Source organism: Bubalus bubalis, chromosome X (genome assembly GCF_019923935.1).
Source record: "Bubalus bubalis isolate 160015118507 breed Murrah chromosome X, NDDB_SH_1, whole genome shotgun sequence".
NCBI lineage: Eukaryota > Metazoa > Chordata > Mammalia > Artiodactyla > Bovidae > Bubalus > Bubalus bubalis.
The window spans coordinates 86,320,207-86,335,963 of record NC_059181.1 but is presented as its reverse complement, the minus strand read 5'-3'; the positions used below and the strand labels follow the sequence as shown (position 1 = coordinate 86,335,963).

Sequence of the window (15,757 nt, the reverse complement as noted above, 5' to 3'; positions counted from 1 at the left end):
TCAGAAGAAGTCTTGAGGCTGATCTGAAATTTTTCAGAATAAAGTTGTCATGTGTCATGGTACCTAGGGAGCCAGGAAGGCCAACATCTCCAGAAATGCCAACTTTCCCATCTTCACCTTTGTTTCCTGGGAAACCCACATCACCAATTGGTCCGTCTTTTCCTTTCACACCTACAAAATCAAGAAAAATGCTGAGTGATCAAGGTATAGTTCAGGGAGTATGTTCCTCCACAGGAGGTGGGGGTAGGGGCAGGAAGGTGAAGCCGTTTTGAGCCGCCATGGCAGCTGGATCCAGTGAAGAAACTCTGAAAGGTATTGTGGCAGCTGTCTTCATACTTGAAAGGTGCCACCCAACTGAAAGGGCATGGCAACCTACTCTAGTATTCTTGCCTGGAGAATCCCATTGACAGAGGAGCCTGGTGGGCTACAATCCATGGGGTCGCACAGAGTCAGACATGACTAAAGCGACTTAGCATGCACACATGCCCAACTGAAAAAGTAAGTAAACTTGTTCTGAGTGTTCCCAGAAGTAGGAGTGATGGGTGGAAAGGTTTAAGAAGTAGTTTGCAAAACTATAAATTAAGGGAGTGGACCCCATTATCTTAAAAGTCTTAGACTATCCTGTAAGTCTGTGAGTCTTGAAGAAAAAGTAGGCTGGTTTGCTTGGGGAAAATGTTGACTGCCTCTGAGTGGATATATGTCAGGTTGGAATTTTTCTGCACTGGACAGAAGTTGCAGAACTTAGGTTTGGCCTCCAAAATTCCTTCCAATGCTCAGTTTTAAGGAGTCTGTGAAATGTAGGAGACAAAAGTACAGCAGCCTTACCTTTGAAACCAGACTCCCCAGGTTGTCCCTTGGGTCCCGGGCTACCAGAAATTCCAAGTGTCTGGCCTTGATCTCCTGGGGATATCAAGATATTGTTTAAGTCATCAGGAGAAGGTATAGCTCAATTTGCAGCAAATAGATTAAAAAAAAAAGTTTTTGTATTGGGGTATAGCAAAAAGATCTTTTGAAGGAAAAATCATGGCCAGGGAAACTCCTTGACACAATTACCCATTGGGTAAAATGTTATGCTTTTATGCTGCAATGCAGGGCTGGGATGCTACCAGGCTATTGGTATGAAATGCTGCTACATGCAGCATATCTCCACTGGGAAACACATTACTAGGCTTGGTATGGGCAGAGAAGATGATGGGAAGAGCCCTAAAATATCACCAGAAGAGGAGACTGTCTAGAGCTGAGGGTGTCCTCTGCTGCTGAGTCTGGAAGGCAGGTGGGTCAAACCACTGCTATTCGCCTACCTTTGACTAACAAAGATTGCAAAGGGGGTTTGGCCAAAGCAGAAGTGCCAATTGGTTCATTTTCCTGTAAACACACAGTCTCCCCCAAGGAGAACCCTGGGCCTGTTAGAAATCCACCTTGCTCTGGAAAAACACAGTAAAAGGGGAAATGTTCCTTATCTTTCTTTAATGAAAGAATTTTTTTAATTATTTTTTTTGGAGGATAAATTGCTTTACAATGTTGTGTTGGTTTCTGCAATACAATAATGTGAATCAATCATAAGTATAACAAATATCCCCTCCCTTTTGAATCTCCCTCCCACCCACCTCCTCATCCCACCCCTCTAGGTTGTCACAGAGCACCAGGTTGAGCTCCCTGTGTTATACAGCAACTTCCCACTAGCTAGCTATTTTCATATGGTAATGTACAAGCCAGGCTTCAGCAATACATGAATCATGAACTTCCAGATGTTCAAGCTGGTTTTAGAAAAGGCAGAGGAACCAGAGATCAAATTGCCAACACCCGCTGGATCATTGAAAAAGCAAGAGAGTTCCAGAAAAACATCTATTTCTGCTTTATTGACTATGCCAAAGCCTTTGACTGTGTGGATCACAATAAACTGTGGAAAATTCTGAAAGAGATGGGAATACCAGACCACCTGGCCTGCCTCTTGAGAAACCTGTATACAGGTCAGGAAGCAACAGTTAGAATTGGACATGGAACAACAGATTGGTTCCAAATAGGAAAAGGAGTACGTCAAGGCTGTATATTGTCACCCTGCTTATTTAACTTCAATGCAGAGTACATCATGAGAAACGCTGGGCTGGAAGAAGCACAAGCTGGAATCAAGATTGCCGAGAGAAATATCAATAACCTCAGAGATGCAGATGATACCACCCTTATGGCAGAAAGTGAAGAGGAACTATAAAGCCTCTTGATGAAAGTGAAAGAGCAGAGTGAAAAAGTTGGCTTAAAACTCAACATTCAGAAAACTAAGATCATGGCATCTGGTCCCATCACTTCATGGGAAATAGATGGGGAAACAGTGGAAACAGAGTCAGACTTTATTTTTCTGGGCTCCAAAACCACTGCAGATGGTGATTCCAGCCATGAAATTAAAAGACGCTTACTCCTTGGAAGGAAAGTTATGACCAACCTAGATAGCATATTCAAAAGCATAGACGTTACTTTGCCAACAAAGGTCCGTCTAGTCAAGGCTATGGCTTTTCCAGTGGTCATGTATGGATGTGAGAGTTGGACTGTGAAGAAAGCTGAGTGCCAAAGAATTGATGCTTTTGAACTGTGGTATTGGAGAAGACTCTTGAGAGTCCCTTGGACTGCAAGGAGATCAGTCCATCCTAAAGGAGATCAGTCCTGGGTGTTCATTGGAGGGACTGATGCTGAAGCTGAAACTCCAATACTTTGGCCACCCCATGTGAAGAGTTGACTCATTAGAAAAGACCCTGATGACTGCAGAGGATGAGATGGCTGGATGGCCTCACTGACTCGATGGACATGAGTATGGGTAAACTCCGGGAGTTGGTGATGGACAGGGAGGCCTGGCATGCTGCCATTCATGGGGTTGCAGAGTCAGACATGACTGAGCGACTGAACTGAACTGAACTAAACTGAATGTACATGTTTCATTGCTACTCTCTCAATTCGTCCCACCTTCTCCTTCCCCTGCTGTCTCCATAAATCCATTCCGTACGTCTGTGTCTCTATTCCCGCCCTGCAAATATGTTAATCAATACCATCTTCCTAGATTCCATATATATGCATTAATATATTGGGCATATACCCTGAGAAAACCATAACTGAAAAAGACACATATACCCCCATGTTCATTGCAGCACTATTTACAATAGTCAGGATGTGGAAGCAACGTAGATATCCACTGACAGATAAATGGATAAAGAAGATGTGGTACATATATACAATGGAATATTACTCAGCCATCAAAAGGAATGAATTTGAGTTAGTTGTAGTGAGGTAGATGAACCTAGAGCCAGTTATACAGAGTGAAGTAAGCACTTTACCTTTTAAACCTGGGAGACCAGACGCTCCTGGTAGCCCGGGAGCTCCACTGAGACCCTGTGAACCCTTCAAAGCAATACAGAAATCAGTATTTCTGCTTAGCACTCAGGACCTCCCATCATCTCTTCCCCCTCCATTCCCTGAGCCACTGCTTGAGACCTGTCCATTGCATACTCTGTGGCAGGGGTGGAGAGGAGGGGGGCATCCTGAAGAGGGGAAATTTATGTGCAAGGGGAGAAATGCATATTTATGGTAAAAATTGGAGAAGAGTTTGATCTGCAGATTAACCCTGGTCTTGTCATTCATAACTTCCCAGTGCCTAACACAATTGGTATCATGGGAAATCAAGGTGTAGATGTTCTAGCAAATCTCTTAGAAAATACAGAACCTAACAGTCAGTCCAGGAACTTGATTCACTCTACATACATTTGGCTATCACCACCCATGCCAAAGCCATGATGGACAAGAACAAGTGTGGCCTCCCCAAGTGGAGGTAGGCCTCTGCCACAGGTTCTGCAAGGAATGTGGAGTCTTTCTGCCACTAGGCAGCGGGCTGTATGCAGGCAGGTACTGGAGTCTGAATTTGGTCTAATCCCATAATTTTCACAAGAAAAACTGTCCTCACTGGCTAATGTCCAACATATTGAGTCTGAGAAGCAGGCATGTTGGCTGCAATTGGCCCATTTCCTCCCCTGGCATCTGGTATGGTTTGGGTTTGAGATGTACCCAGTAAGGACACATGCTACTCAGGACCTTGGGTGGCAGTCTGATTTGGGTCACTTAGCTCCCTGGACCATGACCATGACACCACCCCCCATTCACCTGGGGTTTTCTGTGCATCGCCATATCTACTCATTCAGAGCCCCTGCTTATGCTGGGACCCCTCCCAGAATGCCTTCCCACTTTGATTGCATCCTACCTAGTATGTAGGTAGCAGGTTGAGAATTGTTTCTTTTGCCTTTTTTTCAGGTGTGTGTGTATGTGTGTGTGTTTTCTCTCTCCATCAGCTGGACTGATACTTTTAAAGGACAAGGGCTGTGCCTGCAGGGAACACAGGTGTCCTGTGATCCAATTTATTTAGTCCCTTCAGTACTATTATTGCTACTATTTATTCAGAGTCTGTCATGTACAGACTATACAGTGCTACCTGCTTTATACATATGTGCTCCCTTAACCTTCACTATGGGCTGAAGAAGGTTTGAATACTATTCCCATTTTGAACAGATGAGAAAAGCAAGGCTCCAGCAACTGGAGTGGTATGCCCCAAATCACAGAGCTAATGAGTGATGGAGCAGAGAATCAAGCCTATGCCTGTCTCATTGCTAACTACCCTACCACCCTGCTTTTTAAAAATCCAGAAAAAAAAAAAACGGACTTTGATTCTTTGCCAGTTGTTGCCTAGAGGCAACAAAGATCTTTCTGAAATCAAAACATCAAATAGTCTGTACTGAATTCTTCTGATGTGCCAAATTCAACATGGGATGCTGGCAGTGGGATGCAGACAAAAAAGCAAGCAAGGCTTGCTCTCAAGTCCTAACAATCTCATTGAGGAAATCAGACCCAGGCAGAACCAACCAGGATCAGTGGAAGCAGTGTGAGATGTAGGGTGTCAGCAGGGTGGGAACTCAGGGACTCCTGGAGGGGCGGGTACCTGGGCTGGGGCCTGAAGGACCAGCAGGTCGTCAGCAATTGCAAGGAGGATGCTCTGCCATGTGAGGGAGATAGTGTGAACAAAGGCCCAGAAGAGGGGATGTTCGGGAACAAGTGAGAAGACCTGGCCAACTCAAGGAGGTACCTTGTTGGGGTTAGCTCAGGGAGGGCATGGGAAGTGGGCTGAGATCAGAAAGGTGGGCAATAGGGGCCCATCCCCCTGCTATCAAGGCCGTTCCCTGGTGGGGAGACAAAGATCTGGGCCCACTTACACTTTCTCCTGGAATTCCTTGGAAACCTGCAATTCCAGGGTACCCCTTCAGGCCAGGTAAGCCCCGTAGTCCTGTGGAGCCAGGGGGGCCTGGTCTCCCACTAAGTCCCTTGATGAGGCTGGGGAAGCCAGGAGCTCCAGGCAAGCCTGGTGGCCCGGGGTGGCCAGCCTCTCCTTTGTCACCTAGGAAAGAAGCAAAAGTCTTGGGGAAACACTCTGGGCAAGAGAAAATCTGTTCCCCAAGCAGCAGGTGCCCTGGGTCACAGGCAGGCAAAAGGAAAGTTTGGGGACAGTTAGCTTGGGGTAGGAGGAGGTGCGGGAGAAGGCAATGGCACCCCACTCCAGTACTGCTGCCCGGAAAATCCCATGGGTGGAGGAGCCTGGTGGGCTGCAGTCCATGGGGTCGCTAAGAGTCAGACACGACTAAGCGACTTCACTTTCACTTTCCACTTTCATACATTGGAGAAGGAAATGGCAACCCACTCCAGTGTTCTTGCCTGGAGAATCCCATGGATGGAGAAGCCTGGTAGGCTGCAGTCCATGGGGTTGCACAGAGTCGGACACGACTGAAGCGACTTAGCAGCAGCAGCAGCAGCAGGAGGAGGAGGTGCCTTTGGCTTTATGGGGCACCAGCCAGGGCCACCCCAGCTTCCTCAGTGGGAAAGCCACTCAGTGCCCACCCCCCACTATCTGCCTGGCCCATCCAGGGGCACAGCCACCTGTGGTTCAAAAACTGAGTTCCACAGGGGCAGTGAAAACCGGCAGTCTCACAGTCCAGATACTCCTCAGGCCCAGGAAAGGCGGCCTCCGTGCTCCTCCCCACCAACCACTGCCACCCACACTGCTGCTCTGAGGGTTCTTCTACTGTGGGGACTTTTTTCCAGTAAAGAAGTCAAGTTTGGTCATGAAAACTGTCTTGGGTATTTCTCCTTCCCATTCCCTGCCCCGGTACCTCTGGGTCCGGGAAATCCAATGGCTCCAGGTGAGCCCTGAGAACCTTTGTCTCCTTTGAAGAGGAGGTTCAGCATTGGAGGTCGATGACTGGGTATCCCAAAGGGGCCTGGGTCACCTCTGTCTCCTGCAGGGATGGAGGTAATGAGGCCGCGTGAGGGGGGCTTAGACACAGGGTAAGCATGTCATATCAGCTCTTTCATGTCAGCTCTTCCCGCACCACTCCAGGGCCCTTTCTGGGTTCTTCCAGCTTCTTTCCTGCCTGTGTTTCCCCAACTTTGCATTAACAGGCATGCCCTCTTCTTGGACAAGCCCAAGATCCTACAATTTTAGACCCTACTCAAAACCCTTCTCCACTAAGCATCTGGGAATGTGTGTCAAGGCCCCTAACATGCTGTGGTAATGCAGAGTGATTGAGTTCTCTGGGTTTAAAAGGATTTCATTGAGAAACCTCAAATCCTGAAGTTGGTACAAGCCACCTGAATGACAAAGTGGATAAATAAAATGTACTTTGGGGAGCATGGGTGGCAATTCCAGAACTGGGTTCCCCAGCTCACCTTTTTCACCAGGGCTACCAGCCCATCCAGATGGCCCCACTCTTCCTGTCGACCCAGGAATTCCCTTTAATCCACTTGCTCCAGGAATACCAGGGAGACCTGGAATCCCTGGAAAACCTGTCAGTCCAACAGGCCCCTTCTCACCTGTTGAGAAACAAGAAATTCTATTATTATCCCTGTTTGACATACAAGGAAATGGATGCTCAGAGAGGTTAATTAACTCACCCAAAGTCACATACCTAGAAAGTTGCAGAGGAGAGGTTCAAGCCCAAGTTTCTCTAACTCTAAACCCCAAGCTCTTAGTACATGTTATGCTACTTCCCTAAATAGGGACATGGAACTAAGTACCAGGAAGGAAAGAAGATCTGGGCACTTCTCTTACAATTTGTCAAGTTAGAGCTCATGTGTAGCACAGAGGAAATAAATAAATAAACTTAGGCCCAGGAGGTAGAGAGATGAGCTCTAGCCTGGTGCTGTTGCTAACCAATTGTGTGACCTTGGACCAGTTACTTCCCTTCCAGCCCAACTCCTGGTGTCTAGTAGAATATTCAAAGGAAGTGAGAGCCACCAGGCTGTACGCAGGGTTCATGCAAATGAGTAAACCTGGTGTGGCTGTTCCTGTTCTGGGCTTTCCTGCTCAAGTTATTCAGCCCAGTGTTCCACCCAGCAGGCAGGGAAAGTGACTTGCTGTGGGTGGGAGTCCTCCTTTAGCATTTGTCTTGCCCTATTGTGAAAGTGTTAGTTGCATAGTGTCTGACTCTGCAACTCCATGGACTGTAGCCCACCAGGCTCCTCTGTCCTTGGGATTCTCCAGGAAGAATACTGGAGTGGGTTGTCATGCCCTCCTCCAGGGGATCGTCCCAACCCAGGGATCAAACCGGGCCCTCCTGCATTGGCGGGCAGATTCTTTACTGTCTGAGCCACCAGGCAAGCCCTGCTCACCTCCCTCCCCATTCCCCTTTCCTAGGCAGAGGAGGGAGGAGGCAAGTTGGGTACCCACTGGTGCCTTCCTGATCATTTTACTTACCCTTCAGACCTGGCAGGCCTGGCAACCCAGTGGCCCCTGGCAAGCCTGAGTTCCCCAGGAAGCCAATTGGCCCTGGCGGTCCCGGAAGCCCTTTCAGCCCAGGCAGGCCTCTCTTTCCAGCTGACGCAGGGAGACCTATCTCGCCTCTTGGACCTTTCTTTCCAGGATGTCCTGAATCAGCACAGGAGAGAATACATGATGGCTGTCAAGTGAGACTATCCAGATCTGGGCCACTGCCCATTCCCCTGGCTTCTGGTTGGTTGACTTGTTGGGGTGTGTAAACAGCCTTTGAACAATGGGCCATGCAGGCTAACAGGAAGAGTGGTTTTCAGTTGGCTGACGCATAGCACTTATCACCCAGGATGCCCCACCAGTGGCTACCTTTACCAGCATGGCACTATAGCTGGCAGGGCGGATGAGCAAACCCCTTCTGATGACAACTCTTCTCCCTTTATGAATGTGGTTCATACTTTAGCCTCTGAATGGAGCTCTAGGGAGCCAGGGTGGCAAGTGGACTCTAGTTTCCTGGTAATTCCAGCATGAGTCAGTCCACAATGGCTGTTTCCTGAGCCAACTGGTGAAGTAGAGGTTAAAGCCCAACAATTGTTGCAGCCTCCCAGGGAGTCATGGATCAGGGCTGCCCTTTTAATCCCTCATGCAAGCAGTTAAGTCAGCCAGTTCCTTGGCATTAGAGTTGAAAGACCCCCTAGTGCCAAGTACTGTAGAAATTCCCAAGGCCCATCTGGTCTCCTAGGTATTCTGAGACTTCTTTCACCAGGCTTTCAGTTGCTCAATGGGATTAACCTCTTGAGCTGCTGCCAAAGTGGAATGTTCAGGTACAAAGCAAGGAAATTAAAAAATCAAAGGATCAAATCAGTGATGAGAGAGGTATTTGGGCCCCCAAGGACCTAAATGAATGGCTGGCTTGGCTTTCTATGGATTGAAAAGCATCATGTAGCTGGGAGCCCCAGGATTCTAATGGGAGGCTGTGAAGGGGATTCTACAACAAGGGAAGGAAATTCAATGGGGGCCAACCCCACAGTATGAGTTCAGGGACCCCTGGCCTTACCAGGTTGTAATGTATAGTAAGATAATTCCCCGAGAGGCCAAGCTGGTGGGGGTGTTAGTCTGTGAGCTTGTGTGCTGTTTTCTCACCTGGACAGCCTATGTGAAGACCCCAGAAACACACAACCACAAAGAGGATTAAAAAAGATATTAATAGTGGTATACAAACTCAACTTCAGTCACGTGGCCAAGAGTCAGGGGTGAAAAGGGTGGTGTGAGAAAAAGGCAAGTTGCAAACACTAGGCTGGAACCAGGGGATGTCACGCCCCACTGTGGAGTGAAAAACACTTTGGCCCTGGGTCCTCAGAGACCTGCTGGCCCAAGAGGCAGGCTGCCAGGGTCGGGGGCGGGGTCTGTGGGTGGGTGGGCGGAGGCCATGGGGGAGGGGCGAGAAGTGCTCATATTTGAGGGTCACTTTTTGGAGGCCAAACTGGTTCAACCTGGCACCATAGGGGGCTTGAGATGTGAAACTCAGGTTAGACAACTCAGTCTCCTTCTCGGCTCTGACCCTGTCACACTGCTGTTACTGCCCCTCAGGGTGCCAGGGCCCCAGTGCCCAGCTTGTTGGTCAAGTTGTGGCTGCTCCTCTGAAGGACCTACCTGAAATGCCTGGAAAGCCTGGGGGTCCGCGGAGCCCGGGTTTGCCCTTGATGCCAAATAGACCACTAGGGCCTGGGGGGCCTGGCTGACCCACGCGGCCTGGTATTCCAGGGCTGCCCCGCTCACCTTTGGGGCCGAGCAAGCCCGACTTCCCAAGCAAACCTAAGAAAAGGAAGAGGCAGATGATCACAGCCTGGATTGATAGCAGGGACCGCTCATCAAACCACCTTCCAGCAGAGGAGCCCAGCCCCAGGATGCCTCTGACGTGCCACTGTCTCATCAGCTCCAGCCTTGCTGCTAATTATGGGCTTTGCAAGAAATCTGACTATGGATTCTAGATACTTCTGGAATTACTGAGACAGGAGAATGGACTCAGGTGATTTAAGAAAGGCAGGGAGAGAACACAATGACTTTTCATTTCAAGCCCCTAGTTCATCCATCATCCCAGATTCATGCAGTTATTCATGTAGGTACACCAGGTACTGAAAGCCTTTCTGCAGACTGTCAAATAGGTGGGGAAAAGAAAGTCACCCTTGAGTCCTGGAAGGCCAGAGTCTCCAGGAAATCCTCTGTCCCCAGGCAGTCCCTGTAGACCTTGCTCCCCCCGAGCACCATTTTCAGCACCAAGGATGTCACCAGGGGCTCCCTTGGGACCTGGTAAGCCGGGGCTGCCAACTTTCCCAGGCAAGCCGTCTTTTCCAGGGAGCCCAGGAAACCCAGGCAAGCCCTTCTCTCCATGAGGTCCAGGAAACCCTAAATGTGAAGAGTCAAAAATAAAAGGCCATGGAGGTTTAGAAGTCATAGGTTTGGTTAGAGAACTCTGACACAGATTTTTTTCCTACTACAAAAGTTGTCACATTAGTAATGTGTGTGGCTTTCCTTAAAGGTCTCTGGTCCTGGGAAGACTTGCCCAGTGGCAGGGACTGCAACATGTGACCCAGAGGAGGTTCTAGCTCAATGAGGCCGGGCCTTGGGCAGAGCTCAGTAACTCGCTCCTGGGGCTCCTACAGTGGCCGAAGAGCACAGGTTAGAGCCAGGACCTCCTGTCAAAGGCCGGGTCTCTTCTGGAGTTGTCTAACTCCCGTCCTCATGCCTCCCTCTTTCTGGATGGTGGAGGGACCTGAGACACCAATAAACCCAAGGAAATGTGGCCTAAGATGAGTCCCCTGCTGCTGACCAGGGGTGGTCCTCAGACTGAGCATGCATCAGAATCCCCTGGGGCAGGGGTGCTTGGGAAAACCCAGATTGCCGGGCCCATACCCCAACCCCGCCACAAAACTTCTGATCAGTAACTCTGCCAAGGGGCCAAGGAACTGTATTACTAAGAAGTTCCGAGGTGATGCTGCTGCTGCTGGCTGAGGGAACACAGTTTGAGAACCGCTGGTGCAGTGTAGCACAATGAAGCTCAGGTTGGAACAACAGGGTGTCAGCCAAGGGTCTGAAATATGACAACTCCCCTCTCCCTTATCTGAATCTCTTTCTCTGACCTTTCAGGAGTTGATCCAGGGAACTGCCAGAACATGCAGTCAGACCACCCGGCAGAGTCCTAGCCCTGTCACTAGTGACTTTGTGATCTCAGGCGAGTCACTTTCTATATGCGCCAGTTTCCTCCTCTGAACCTGAAGGGGTTGGCTCAGCTCATCACAAATGGCCCTTATTGCTCTGAGACGCTGTCTTTCTATAGCTCTAAGCTCTGTCTTGTCTGACTATGAAATCAAAACCACCCCACTTACACCAGAGCACAAACCTAACTTTCTACAGTGGGTGGATGGCTACCACAATCCAAACACATACTCACACAACAGGAGAGGCAGGGGGCAGGGGGAGAAGCTCCTTTTCTTACCTGGCAATTCAGGCAGGTGAACCAATCCTGGACTTCCGGGGTCCCCTTTATTTCCACGCAATCCAGGTTGGCCTGGAGCCCCAGGGAGGCCACGGGCCCCTTTAGGGCCTGAAAACCCAAATGTGAGTGGTAAGGGGAAAGGAACGTTGGTGTGGCTATGATTTGTGATGTCCAGTCAAGAATCCTAGTCTTAGGAATTCCCTGGAGTCCAATGGTTATGACTCTGTGCTTTTATGCCAAGAGTCAAAGTTCGTTCCCTGGTTGGGGAACTAGGATCCCACAAACCATGCAGTGCAGTCAAAAAAGAAAAAAACCTAATATCTTGGAGGGCCTCTTTTATTCTCCCCTCCCCACACAGCCCTCTCTAGCAGCCATTCTATTTCCTCAATTCTCAAGGCTGCCCTCTCAGGAGGAACGTGGATCCCCCAATGCTACTGGGCTATCCTTGGCTTACTTTGGTACATGGCCCTTACATGTGTGTTCAGTGGCTTTTTCTGGCCTCATTCCATACCTGGGAATCCGGGAGCTCCTGGGAGTCCTGATGGACCATATGGTCCAGGAATAATACAAGGCAAGGTGATACCTGTAAATGGTAACATGTAAACAGCTGAACCGATCGAGTCAGGGACGACTTCCCCCTAGCATGCTCCTTTACTTCCATTCCATCGAATGCAACAGCTAAGTTATTCTTTCCACCCAGAAGCTGGGAGCCCATGCAGAAAAATCTTGGCTTCAGAAGCTCTTGGGAGTTACTCCTAGTGCAATTTCTCATGGAGAAGAATGCCCCTAGTGTCCTAGTGCCAGGACACCACATTCTAACAAAGCCTCCTGTTGTGTGGGAACAGCAGCAAACAGCAGTTGCCTATTCACCCTGCCCTCAGGTGGAGCCCCTCCCTAGAATGCATGCTTAGGGTTAGTTATTATTATGTCCACATGGCTAGATTGGAGGGTTTGAAGACAAGACCCCTCAAGTTCACATGACTGCTCTTTTCTTGGAATGAGGCTTTTCCCAAACCACTGGGTTCTTTTGACACACGTCATTTAGGTTCTACTGAAACCTATCCATTATCCTTGGTCAGATGGACCCATATGTCTGCACCAAGCAAACACTGAACTCCACTTTCTTGGTCATGACAGATGGTGATCTTTTTGCTCACTTTTTGAAACTGTCGACTCTGCTACTGGGAGAAGGGGTCGTCAATTTCAGTATTCAAGACACTGAAATTGATGTGCATAGCCCTTCCCCTAGCAAATTCTTCCTTACTCACTCACAGTGTAAATAAAAAGTCTAAGATCACAGAGGGGAGGTTTAATAAAATACTAGTGAATGAATTGTTAGTTGGCTTCTTCAGAGGCGATTTATAAACAATTGCTAATTAAAATTAGTCTTGCCTACTCTTTAAAACAATCCCCAGAGATCTACATTAAGTCACAGAGCCCACAGTTCTAAGAAACTGCTATAGCTTTTTCCTGTACTTAAATCACAAATTACATCTCTTAAAGATATGTATATAACCTATGATTCAGACAGCTTATTCAACTGCCTGGCATTCCTCCCCAAGTCTCGCTTTCACTTTCCAATACAAAAGCTTGATGGCATTTTTAGCCCACCTGTTCTAAGTCGTAAATCAAAACTGGGAATTCAACAGTATAATGTATTGGTTAAGAAGTTGGGCTCTGAAGCCAGACAGAGCTGAGCTTGTATTGTACTTCTGCTACTAACTAGTTGTATGAGCAAGATACTCAAGCTCTCTGAGCCTCATGTGTAAAATTGGAGCTACTTATCTCATATGGTACTTGTGAGGATTATATGGAAGAGTGCTAATAGCACTTAGCACAGTGCTGGGCACCCTGGTATGTGCTCCATGAATACTAGTTTTTTAGTATCTTACTTAAGGAGGATTATTCAGAAGAGCTTCCTCGAGGCCATCCCCTAGATTCTACCTCATTCAGGTTAGTGACATATTTTGTAGCCTTGGCAGAAGCTTTCTGCCTTCTAGAATTCAAGCTCCTATAGTTACATTTTCACAGGTGGAAAGAGCCACAAGCCTGATCTTCCTCCACAGCTGGTTATACCCATCTCCATCCTGCCAGGTGCTGAAATGATGGAGCTCTTTCAGAGGGCTATTTCCCTACTGCAGAAAGATTCTCTATGAGCAAGCATCTCATGATGGATGAGATGCTTCATGGGGAGAGGGCTGCCAGTCCTGCCCTCAGCTTTGGACTAGGCTGAAGAACTGCCTCCCTATGTGGTATTCTGAGAGGGACCCTGGAGAAAACTCTCCTGCCCCAACTATTTCAGTAGTTAATTGACTTTAATGTATCAAACATTGTAGTTCCATTGCTTGATGGCTTAAAAAAACAAACTGGGCAAAAGATAAATATCTCTGGGCCGGGTCCAAACATGAAACCACCTATCCTCAATTTATCATATCAATTTTATAGATGATTTTCACTTGTGATCACCAGAGGAAAACAAAACCTTTAGAGGATGGGGCTGAGGACAGGCATCTGGAAAGGTTCCAGGGAAGGAAAAATAATGAGAAAATGGAAGATGAGTAGATACCAGAAGGAGTCAAGGGCATGCTTCCCTTTTGCCTCAGACCAGCCCTGTACAACACACCACATTTGTGTATTGCAAGCAGAGGGTCAAAATGGCGAGAAGGCAAGGACTTCAAGTCATACATCTGGCTCTCTTACTTTACATCAATTCAGAGCCTTCTCCCCAATAAAGCAGAAACCAGCTCTACCCATGTTCTATTTCACAAGTGCAACAAATGACATCCTTATTCAGAATTTGCCTATTAATGCCAAAACTCATCTTCAGAATCAAAAAGCAGTTCTGGTTATCAAGATTCTAACATTTCAGTTGATTCCAGGTCAAATGAATAAATATCAGATGTGTGGATCCTTTTAGGTAACTCCCAAGGCAAGTCATGGCCTCAGTTAAGTTCGTAAATGAAGATACTCAAGGCAGAGATGAGCGAAGCCATCAACATGCATGATAAAGGTGCCCAGCTGCTTGCAGAGATTGCGTGCCCACTTCCTCTGTCCTCCCTCCCAGAAGAGGTGTGCTAAGGAGCCTTTGAAGCAGTGTCAGCATGAGCCTTTGTATCCCAGCCTTAAGATCACCCCTCCCTGACTCAGGCCTCCAGTGTGGTGCTCAGGCCATTGTGAATATCTGAGATAAAGTGAACAAAAGGGAAGGGGCGGAGGGTTGCCACCATTGGCATCTGAGAACCTCTAAACCTAGCTAAGTCTCACCTCCCTCCGTGTCTAAGTCTGTTTTCCCAACCTCCTCCTTGCAGCAGCAGTCACCTAGACCAATCAAGTAAAGAAGAAAATTAAACCGTGATGGAAGTTCTTTGAGGCCCAAGGAAAGTCTTGTCTGTAGCCCACTGATCAAATTGTCTGGATAGAGTGGAGAAAACTGGCATCCACACAGGATCAAGGACACAGTAGCCACTGCAGTGATAACCTGGGTGATTGATTACTATGAGCGTCTGGATCAGAGCCTCTTTGGAAACAGCTAGTTGTCTCTTTGCCTAGGGTTTGTAATAATTCACACTATTAGGTTGAAAAGCTTCAATGACTACATTCCCTTTTCTGGCAATGTGTCCTAGCCTGAGCCACAATTGGCTGGAGTGAGTATGTTTAGGAACGGCATCTTCATCTTTCATGGCAACAGTCATGCCCACAATTGTAAATGTTTAGGGCCCACAGGTGAAGTGTTTTTAAATCTGTATGGAAAGAGAGCTTGGTTCAAGGAGTTATATTTGGTGGCCATAGAGAGAAAAAGAAGGCTAATGCTGTTAATTGAAGTCACTTTTTGGAAAGTCTTGGTACTGCAACAAGAATATTTTCTGCATAAGGCATCTCCCAGGCTATATAGCTTTTTTGGATCACTAGATTCTTGAGAACTTTCCAGGCCCAGGGGCAGTGAAGTTTGGGACAGAAATGGTCCCGTGGGGTTCCTTCTGTTGACTCAGCCTTTTTTCAAGCAGTTTGAATATTGATAATATCCAAATTTGAGTATATCTAAGTTTATGGTACTATGTTAATATAAGTCAGTTTAAAGCCTAGTTGCCTGCCAAACGGGTTGACCTAGAGTGAAGATCCAACTGGCAGAGGGGCAGTGGAATGACCATGAATAATGTCTCTGGGAACAAAGGTGGAAGCAAAATTGTAGCTGACACCAAGACTTCCAAAAGGAAGCATATTTTGTTTGATAAAATTCCTTACAATCTTGCTGTAGGGAAAGATGAGGGGAAGGGATAGGGAGTTTGGGATGGACATGTACACACTGTTATATTTAAAATGGAAAACCAATAAGGACCTACTGTATAGCACAGGGATCTCTGCTCAATATCATGTGGCAGCCTGGATGGGAGGGGAGTTTAGGGGAGAATATATATGTATATGTATGGCTGAGTCCCTTCACTGTTCACCTGAAACTATTGTTTGCTAATCGGATA

General features: G+C 47.6%; 1 protein-coding gene across 2 annotated transcripts in view; it reads right to left on the bottom strand.

Moving 5' to 3' along the window:
* COL4A6 (collagen type IV alpha 6 chain) overlaps positions 1-15,757 on the bottom strand; it is a 337,270-nt gene that overhangs the window by 14,528 nt on the left and 306,985 nt on the right. Inside the window, exons 25-36 of one of the 2 annotated variants that reach the window (XM_044937071.2) lie at positions 14,547-14,600; positions 11,794-11,865; positions 11,283-11,390; positions 9,971-10,192; positions 9,440-9,601; positions 7,775-7,945; positions 6,748-6,891; positions 6,192-6,317; positions 5,241-5,422; positions 3,321-3,384; positions 826-900; positions 64-171 (exon numbers count right to left, since the gene is read on the bottom strand). In XM_044937071.2, the coding sequence (XP_044793006.1) occupies positions 64-171; positions 826-900; positions 3,321-3,384; positions 5,241-5,422; positions 6,192-6,317; positions 6,748-6,891; positions 7,775-7,945; positions 9,440-9,601; positions 9,971-10,192; positions 11,283-11,390; positions 11,794-11,865; positions 14,547-14,600 (1,488 nt within the window). The remainder of the gene's footprint in view (positions 1-63; positions 172-825; positions 901-3,320; positions 3,385-5,240; positions 5,423-6,191; positions 6,318-6,747; positions 6,892-7,774; positions 7,946-9,439; positions 9,602-9,970; positions 10,193-11,282; positions 11,391-11,793; positions 11,866-14,546; positions 14,601-15,757) is intronic. The other variant, XM_044937072.2, reaches the window with a different exon arrangement.